We start from the raw sequence: 10,320 nt of genomic DNA, 5'->3' as shown, positions 1-10,320 counted from the left end.
GAACATACCTCCCAAGAAGGGTCTCTACGAGTCTGGCAAAACTGGGCCCATTTTTCCTTGCTTATGCCGTATTTCTCACAGACAGTGTCGTCCACACCGTCGTGATCGGCTTCAAGGGCCCATTTCCTCGTGAGGTCTGATTTAAACTGCCTCCATCTCTCGCCCACAGTCTGAAGTAACTTCATTTTCGTCCTACTATTAGAAGCCTCTGGGATTTCAAATTCTGCCTGAGAATAACAAATAAACTTATTTTTTGTTACAATAATGTAATTTTTGGCAATTAATTAAACAACATCAAATAAGAAAAGAAAAATACCTGAATATCCTCCCAAAACAAGTCCTTCTGAGCAGTAGGGACCTCCTTCCAGTTCTTGTACGTGATGTCCACCTTATCACGCACCACAATCCCCAAATATATTAATTTCTTCCTGTGGGGACTGTCGGCCTTGCCGGTAGTAGGATCAACATGGACCATTGGTCTGTCAGCACCAGGTGGTCTGGTAGACAAGGATCGTAGCATGAGGCTTTGCGTGTGCGCTTCACGGCAGACGGTGAAGCTGATGCGTCTAAAGGAGGAGGAGGAGGAGGAGGCGAGGCAGGTGGAGAAGCCATGATCCTGTATACATCATGAAAATGTAAATTTTGATTACAGACAAATATCAACATCAATAGTTCTTTAAATAAAATGTGATCAATGTTTATAATTTCATAAACTAATTTTGTATGACTACTATTCTAGATAAACAAATAAAATCTCATATATAATATATCATAGGTTAAATTTCCACTCATTTTCTTAGAATGAGATAAACATACGGATTTTTAAGCCTTAAGACACTCTCCCTTAAATTAGAGTAACATTTTCTCACCCCTACAATTTTACAAGGCAAAAAGGAGACAAAGAATATCCTAATCTCATTTGAAATTGAAAACCAATCCCACTTAGCCATACTTAATCTACTTTAACACGTAATGAAGCACAACAAGATGCTCCTCACTATAATGAAATGACAAAGAAAGAACATATCAATTCTTTAAATAACAAGATGCATGATGTTAGGGGTCAAGTAGTCTAACGGCCCAATTTTGCCTAAAATTTTCTACAAGTGTGGTGGATTGTTTTGTTTCTGGGGTTTCTAAGGTGGGAGTGAATTTGTTGGGCTGTTGAGGTTTTTGGATTTGGGTGGTGTTTGATTTTTTTAAGGTTGTTTTGTATTTTGTGGGGGGTGTGGACTATGGAGTGAATGCATTGGCATCATCATGGTGGAGGAGAATGTTGGGGAATGCTTGTGCAATGGCTTGAAGCAAATTGAGGGTAGTGGCTGGTTTGAGCTAGGGTTTCATGTTTTTATGTGATTGGTTGATATAAGTACTAGTGTGGCTTTGTGTAAAGGAGAAAAACAAAAGAAGGTAAAGCTTGATTATATGAAGCTTTCAACATCAGGGTTGGGGCAGCAGGGACATGAAGGTATCCATTCTATTCCAATTCTCTCCTTTTGTCTTTTTATTAGTATTTTTTTTTAAATTGAACTAACATTCTATGCTCTTAAGTTTGGCTTCTTTTCATACTTGTATATAAATGTAAGGTGTCCCTTTCATACCCCCTTTTGTGTTGCTTGGACATGCTTGTGAGTTTTTTGTTTTCCTTTTCTCTTTTTGATAATTTGATTGATGTGTGAGCAATGATGGTTAGGAGGGGAGAAGAAGTGTCTGAATTCTGAGCTATGGCATGCATGCACGGGCCCCTTGGTGTCCCTACCAACTGCAGGGACTCGTGTGGTTTACTTCCCTCAAGGTCATAATGAGCAGGTTTTTTGTTTTTTGTTTTTACTACTTACTCTACTCTAGATTGTGTCAACTTGCATAATACAGAAGATACTGGATGGTTTCTTGCAAACTTGATGTTGAAACCAATTCAATAGATTCTCTGTAAATGGAAACTGAGATGCCTATGATGTTGAATGTTGATTCCAGGTTGCTGCCACAACTAACAGAGAAATTGATGGACACATTCCCAATTACCCTAGCTTGCCACCCTAGTTGATTTGCCAACTTCATAATGTCACAATGCATATGGGTATACTATCTTTTTCCTTTTAGTTATGTATGAGGTATGATTGCCTACATTTACAGTAAACTCAGTGAACTGGAGTATGTGTTAATTTTCAGGCAGATGTTGAAACAGATGAAGTATATGCTCAAATGACATTGCAACCATTGACTCTGGTATCCTTTTGTTCTTCGATTAGCTCAATGTATGTGTTGTGAAGCTCTCTTAATGATTCTAGAGCTGAGATTTCTTTTTTCACTTTGGATGTAGCAAGAGCAGAAGGATACATTTCTTAATGATATTTTTCTAATCTGAAAAGTCCCTATACTTTTTCAACTAAACATATAATCTTATTTGTGAGGGAAAATCTATTATCTTGATCAATCAATATTATTTTATTTTATTAATTCTTGACAAAATTAATGAATGGTTCGTATTAATAGCAATAATAGGATGATCGAAAAACATCCTTACTTGCAATTATAGTAAAGCAAAACAACTTTCAACTAGGAGCAGAGTAAAGTCGAAGAAATGCCCTGTTTGATGGCTTGTAGTATGCAGCAATGGTTCAAAAGAGAGTTTACTAATGAAAAGGACAAAAAAGCAGACTTGCTTCAAAGTCATATCCAATCCAAGAAAACAAAATAATTAGTAGCTGGTAAAGGATTGTGGCGCACACATCAAACAAGACCAATTCAAAATGCCAAACCAAAAATATCTTGACTGGATAATAGGGAAACAAAAATATAAGGGGGTCCAGCTATACTTTTCTACATGAAAATGTAGCACAAACATCCCATTTGTTAAAATATTTGAAATAAATAATAGTTACTTGATAGAATATTATTATTGTCAATTTAGTTAAGGTTTGCAAATTTTCTCCATTGCATTGACCTACCAAGCACCGCAATAACAGCTCAACATTTCCTTTGGGAAAAGAAAACGCCCATGCGGCCCCAGCCCCCAAGTAAAATTCATGATTCCTCTTTAATTTAAATTCAACTTAGTTGAAAATTTTTTAGTTAACAGAGTTTTTCATTCCTATAAAATTCTTGAGTTTTTGTTTTTGTTTTTGTCTCTGACTTTTTAAACCTCAGCTTTTTTTATCTTTGCATTTTCTAAATACTTAAGCTGTCGTTCCTTAGTTTAACTCGGTCTAACAAAGGGCAAAATGTATATGTTCAATTATTGGGATGCCTGTAAGAAAGATCACCAAGGACAAAACTTGAGTATTCATGCTGTTGGTTTTCAGTGTAATGACAGGTATTGTACTTTAATCGGATTCTCAAGAAAAATTATCGGTAGTATAAGTTTATAATAATTGCAGTGGAATGGAATGGGGAACCAAGAACTCCTTGATTGCTTCTGTGACTATACTGCATTGAAGGCTCGACACTCATATGGTCCACAAGGGCACCGAGGGATGGGTGCCTTAATTTTTGAGGAATCCACGATAGGTTATCTAGAAGCCATGCGGCTCCACAAGCATTTTAAAGAGCAAGGAAGAGATAGGGAGGCTTGGGATTGCTATCAGAATCCATTTCTCCCAGGTGGGAAGCGCCAACTTTATGGTTACTTGGCTTCTAAAGAAGATTTGGATATTTTCAACAAGCACTCTAGAGGTAATTTTTTTTTCTTCTCTTAATCAGTTTTCCTATACAATTTTTTTCTTATTGAGATAATTGGTGATCAACTTGAATATGGAAGCTCTACTTTTCTTAGAGTTTGGTAGTCTAGTAATTCTTAGTTGGCAATCGTCTATTCTCTTTAGGAAAAGAGAGGGAAACTTGTGTTATTTTTGCGTTTCTTCTCTTGTTTGGCAATCATTTAATATTTTAAATGAAAGTTCTGATACATCTATATTCTCTAGGAAAGAAAAAATTGAAGTTTGAAATGAGATCATATCAAGAGATGGTTGAGAGCAAGATAAAACATATTAATGATGATAGTCGGAATCTTGACTATTATAAGAGCATGGTAGCCAAAGAACAAATCAAATCACAAGTAGGTACAGACTCTTTATTGAGAATAAGTGAGAAGTTAAGCTTGACAACCGAAGAAAACCGTGTTGACCAACAAAACAAGGAGGTAAGGTTATGTGGCTGGAATTCAATTAATATTATTGTTGTTGTGCTCATTGGGTTTTGCAAGAAGCTCTGATTGTTATCATATGATTGAAAACTTTTATGCATAAAATTGGTTACAATGCTTTATATTTTGAGGGTAATCATATATGCTAGTGAATGGTGGCTGCCTTTATGAAACAATATGATATCTATGAGAAACCAAACCGATAAGTTAAAGCTATTTTACTTATTCTTACAACTTGATTTATTTGTTCTGTACTTCTCACTTCCATATTTTTGGTGTCTGCTCAAGCATATATTGACATTGTGACACCCTCTACCCCGACATATATATATATATATATTGGTAAACAAAATCACATGGGTAAAAGGTTCACATTCACTTCAATTACCAAATAAAACTTATTAAAAACAAATTTGACTCGAAATAAGGCCGTCAAAATTTACAAAAATATTTTGTTAAATCAGTGAGGTGAAATAAAATAGACTAACATCATAAAATTAATATAAAAACTTATATCCCAATGTCACATCTTATCAGAGCGTTGTGTCCCAACCTCCTTCAGCACAATATTCCTTAAAGCAGTTCACGTAGTCATCTGCTCCCCCGAGCACAAAGTTCAAGATCATCACAGGATCCAAACACAAATAGCAAACCGAGGGTGAGTTATCACATTCCTAACTAATAGAGAAACAAGACAACTATATATACATATCGTATAAACCAAATAAAACTTACTTACATGTAATTCACGTAATTCCACCACTTTGTCATTCAAAGTTCACTTTTCATCCATCAATCACACTTTTCAATCATCAATCACATCACACAAGAATCACACGCTCTGATCAAGACATAATAACACCTCAATTTCATAATAAACAATTAGCAAGCGCATGAGACAGTTATGCTAAGACTCAAGCCTATATGCAATGTGGTACCATGTCAGTGAAAAATCACCCTGGGGCGCTTAAGAGTACATAACAAGACACAACACACAATGGGTTTGTCAGGTCACTCTCACTAAGTAAGATCATAGGGAGACCAGTCAGGGTCACGATGTTTTGCGAGAATGCTCCAACCATATGGGATCAGCATAGGCTTAAAGGAGCACTCAAACCCGGTGACCCCCAAGGCCTACACTCCGAAGAGTCCATCAGGGCCCCTCCCTCCTGATTCAGGTCCAACCCCTAAAATCATTTTAGCACACAGACACTGCTCGCGAATTATACAATACCCACGACCTCACACTCGTGTGTTAAACACGTACAACATATTACGCTATAATTTAACACTGGTTCCTAAATAGGAAACCTACACTTTCTCTTTAACACTGGTTCCTAAATAGGAAACCTACACTTTCTCTTCAACACTTTTCTCAAGATAACACTGGTCGGGTTATTGTACAATTCACAGGTTACAACACCAATAATGTCACATCAAGAGTTAATCACACACTTATTCACGACCAAAACTCATTCACAATTTCACATCTCATAATGTCACAATCCACCATCACATGTTTTTACGTATCTCACAATTCAACACCTATTCTACTTTACACTTTTACTCAATCTCAATAACAAAATATTATAATCTTAAGGTAACATATTATTCCACAATTCATCACATATTTCATTTGTAAGCACTGCTCATGAATTATACAATATCACGACCTCGCACTCATGTTTCAAACATGTTTAACACAATTGCGCTACAATTTAACACTAGTTCCTAACTAGGAACCTACACTTTCTCTATAACATTGCGCATAAATACTGGTCGGGTTATTGTATAATTCATAGCTCACAATATAATTAATGTAACATCAAGTGTTAAACACATCCACTTATTCACAATCGAATATCATGTCCACACTTTAACATCTTATAACATCACATCAACCATCTCATAACATTCCTAATGATATTCATAAGGTACAACATACACATGTTCATCAAATTTAACCATAATATTCTCAAACTCCAACACTTAATAATTTTTGGAATCACACTATAACACTCTACAATATTATTTACATAAATTATTTATATAAATAACTACCTCTATATATATAAACTAGCATACATCATATTGAATCACTAATTACAAAGTAAGCTTTCAATGCACAAATTCTAAATAATTATATGAACACTTTGGTCAATTTCAATTATGATATTAATTTTTTAAAATTATATATAAAAACCTAAAAAGCAAGAAAAAGAGAAAATACAAAATCAATATCTCTCTCTAAATTTATCCTTACTTTATTTCATCAATTCATATTAATTACAAAAAATACTCGATTTATAGGGTTCACGCTCAACACAATAACATATCAATTTCACAACAATTGGTCTGTCAAACATATATAATTTACTGTAATAATTATAAGGATAAAATGAAAATTGCAAAAACACCCCCAAAACCCATTCCAATTGATATCTTTAAGGATTCCTACACATGTTCTCACTAATTCCCAATTGTGAATAACTCATCCCTTACCTCTGAGCGGACTCACGTGTCTTCAGCCAGCGATAGCAGCATCTCTAGCTGTTTCCTGGGATTCCTCCAGTTATTCCTCCGACTGCACCGATAGAATTCCCAAACGTCAGAGACGGAGAAGAGATTGAAACCTCCACTTGTACTGTCCTCACGCAATTCGTTTTTCTCCCTCCATGAATATTTTCTCGCAAATCCCAACGTTGAAAGTGTGAGTAATTGAATTTCGAACAACATATCCAATTTTCATGAAAATCCAACGGTTAACGAAACCGGGATCTTAGTTTTACCGAGACAGTTCTGGGTTTCTGCGGGAAAATTAAAGGCTACAATGCGAAGGGTTATCCTCTAAGCTCATATATTATTTTAAAATTCCCAACGGTGAGAATGTTTGCAATTGGGTTTCAAACGTGGTACTCAAATTTCACGACGATCCAATGGTGAATGAGTCCGGGATCATCGTTTTACAGAGACAGGTTTTGTGGGCTGCGGGAAAAAGAAAGGGTTTTGAGAGGAGAAGGGGAAAAACGAAAATGAGGCCAAAAGGAGGCATCTGACTTAACATAACTATTTATACCTAGGGTACTCAGCCTATTATTTGCTCTATATTTATTTATTTATATATTTATACTAAAAAGCTTTTTAAATTTATTTACGAAAAAAATGGGATGTTACAGACGTATAATTTTTATAGTGTGATCTTTTCTGGGAAGGAATTTTACAAATTTGCAAATTTGTCTTTCTTGATTCTGGTAGTAGCTTTCTGAATGATGTAAAATGTCTTTCTACAACTGATCATTTTGATATACTGTTTTTGTTTTTTCTAGATGGATGCACTAGAAAAAAATTTCCAGAGCCAAATCCTAGACATTCAACAAGCCATAGCTGCAAAGGAAGATAAGTTTGTGAAATTACAGCAGGCAATGCAAGAAAAAGTAAAAGAGTCCTGCGGAGAATCTTCTGAGAAAGAGGACAAGTACATCTAATATTCCCTAATTGTGCATTATTCCAATTTCCAAGCGTGTTTCATATTATCATTCTTTTACTACATATATCTTAACTTTCTTTTTCCATTTAGATAATACTCAACTAAGTGATTAGTGTCATACCCTAATTTCGTCCGGGGATTATTACTTGATGACATGCAATAAATGAAGTCCCGAGACGTCTCAGAAATCAAAAGGAAGCAGGTTCGTGCGATCCGTGAAATTCCGTAATGTGGCGGAAATCGAAAAGAGGTGTTTTTGCGCAATCCGTGAGTTTCCGTAACTTCTTCGAAAGCTAAAAAAGAGTAAATACATAATCCGTAAGGATTCATAACCTTGCGGAAGGAAAATAAGTATCGTTACGAAATTCGTAACGTTTCGTAACGTTACGAAAAAAGAATTACAAAAAAATAGAAGGAGGTGCATTTAGTAAAAAGGGGGGTGCAAATAGCAACCAGACCCACTTGGGCCCTCCAGAAGATTCCTCCAGAAGGCTGTTGCTTCTGGAGGAAGCAACCTTGCTCGCCTGGGCGAGCTGGGTGGCAAGCTTCTCCCCTATTTTGCTATAAATAGGGGGAGAAGTGAAGAAGAAAAGGGTTCAGCCTCTTAGGCACTTCTCTCTCTCTCGAAATTGCTGAGGAAAATTATTTCCGTGAAGAAAATCCAAGCCGAGGCGCTTCCGTAACATTTCCGTGAGAAATTATGCGAAGATTCTCGACCGTTCTTCAAGATTCATCGTTCGTTCTTCGTTTTCTTCAGTCTTCAACGGGTAAGTACCTCAAACCGAGCTTTTCAATTCATTCTATGTACCCGTGGTGGTCCACATTTTGTTTCATGTATTTTTATTCTCGTTTTCATTTTCTTTTTATACCCCCTTTTGACGTGCTTAAGTCATTTATTTAAGTTATTTCTCGCTTAATCTAAAAATAAAATAAATTTCCACCGATCGTTTGAATTGTATCATCCGTTAATTTTGGTTAAAATGAATTCCGACCGTTCGGTCGTGCCGTAACCACGTTGGAAATCAAAAAAGAGGTAAAATAATAATATAATAATAAAAAAATACCTTTTAGTAAAATAAAAGCGAAAGATCAATCGGACATTTTCTCTTTGGGATTTCTCATTCTTAAATTGAAATGACTAATAACTAAAGTGAAACTAAGGCTAAAATCAACTCACCTAGTCAAGCTCGTCCACAAAAATAGGGTTTTGAAAGTTTATCATTTCAGTTTCTTACCAAGTAAAATGGATAATTTTTTAAGGTCCAACGCCTTAAAATGATCACTTTTCAAGTAAAAAGAATCACTTGATTCACGCATAAGAAAGAACTACGTAGGTCTGATTTCCTCTTCGATGGAGGGTACGTAGGAGCAAGAGCCCCGCTTTTGTCGACCTCAAAAAATAAAAAGAACTAAAAGTTAAGATAACACAATTTCCACAATTCTGAAAAATAGGCTGTTGTCCTTTGAGACAAACGTGAGGGGGTGCTAATACCTTCCTCAAACGTAAATACAACTCCCGAACTTAGAATTTTCGTTTCGACCGGTTTCCTTCGGTTTTTCCGACGTTTTCCACAAATAAATGTTGGTGGCGACTCCGCGCATCTTTCCTCCTTTGAAAAGCACACCTGTGAGCCTCGCCTTCGCTCGCTCGCAAAAGGGCACGTTGCGACAATTGGCGACTCCACTGGGGACTATTTTTGTGAGTTAGGCCTATTTTAAGGAATTGTGGATTTGTGAAACTTTGTGTGGGCATTTGTTGAACTATGTAAAATGTAAATAACTGTTGTCTATTTTGCATTCTTTACACTGCATTCTAAGCACCCACGGGTTTGAGTAAAAAGGGGCCCTATACCCGGGTTCATGGGAATTTAAGGAGTGGAGGTGAATCTATTATCATGCTAGGTCTCCGACTTGCTTGATAATAGTGAAACCTCGTCTAGAGCTTTCTCTCATTATAATGTGTTGTCGCTGGTATGCCATACCGCCACAATATTATTATCTTGAGTAATGATACCTCTAGAAAATAGCCGTGTGAGTTATGAATTGTTGGGGAGTAGTTATTAGAGACCCATAGATGTTGTCCTATAGGTTCCCAAATAGGGGCAAAGAGCAAAAACGCTCCGTGCCATTCGTTCTCATGCATTTTTTGGTAAATAGCACTAGTTTATAGTTTTGCTAGTGATGTTTGGTTTCTTTAGAGTAATATGTAACCTTTTTAATACTACGTTGAGGCGCCATCATGCCCAAAATGTAGCATTAAAGTTGGATCTCTGCAGTCTCGTATGTGTGAATTACCCCTTTGTGTTGCTTTCTTTCCGTTTCATGCATGCGCATCTGCATCATACCGTCACACATGCGTTGTATGTGGGTCTCGTCTTTTTTCATGGGAAGCCGGAAGATCCATATCGTCTTCTTAACTGCACACATGGGGCACTGCGCCCCCCAAATGTGCAATAAAGAGAGATAATTTTCTGGGCTCTCGTGTCCGTAAATGCATTCATATCATGCACCACATAAACATCTCTTCAACATCATAATGAACATATCGTTCCTGCATTTGTCCGTTATCACATTCCCATTTTGCATGAGTCATTGCATCATCATGCATATGCATTCAACATACTTTTTGTTCTACATGTTTGCTCATACATGATCCTTGTATTTTCCTCTACAAAACAAAAACAAAAAAAGG

General features: G+C 36.4%; 1 protein-coding gene and 1 long non-coding RNA gene across 2 annotated transcripts; both read left to right on the top strand.

Moving 5' to 3' along the window:
• Positions 1–1,004: 1,004 nt before the first annotated feature.
• LOC114398350 lies at positions 1,005–2,078 on the top strand. Its single transcript, XR_003663584.1, has 3 exons — positions 1,005–1,468; positions 1,694–1,795; positions 1,975–2,078. It is a non-coding gene; the product is annotated as an uncharacterized LOC114398350 (long non-coding RNA).
• Positions 2,079–3,386: 1,308 nt separating this feature from the next.
• LOC114398599 (protein SUPPRESSOR OF GENE SILENCING 3-like) lies at positions 3,387–7,626 on the top strand. Its single transcript, XM_028360779.1, has 3 exons — positions 3,387–3,672; positions 3,921–4,138; positions 7,468–7,626. The coding sequence occupies exons 1-3, from the start codon at positions 3,387–3,389 to the stop codon at positions 7,624–7,626; spliced, it is 663 nt and encodes a 220-aa protein (XP_028216580.1).
• Positions 7,627–10,320: the final 2,694 nt, after the last annotated feature.

Source organism: Glycine soja, chromosome 19 (genome assembly GCF_004193775.1).
Source record: "Glycine soja cultivar W05 chromosome 19, ASM419377v2, whole genome shotgun sequence".
NCBI lineage: Eukaryota > Viridiplantae > Streptophyta > Magnoliopsida > Fabales > Fabaceae > Glycine > Glycine soja.
The sequence above is the reverse complement of the archived record's forward strand: the minus strand, read 5'-3'. Positions and strand labels throughout refer to the sequence as shown.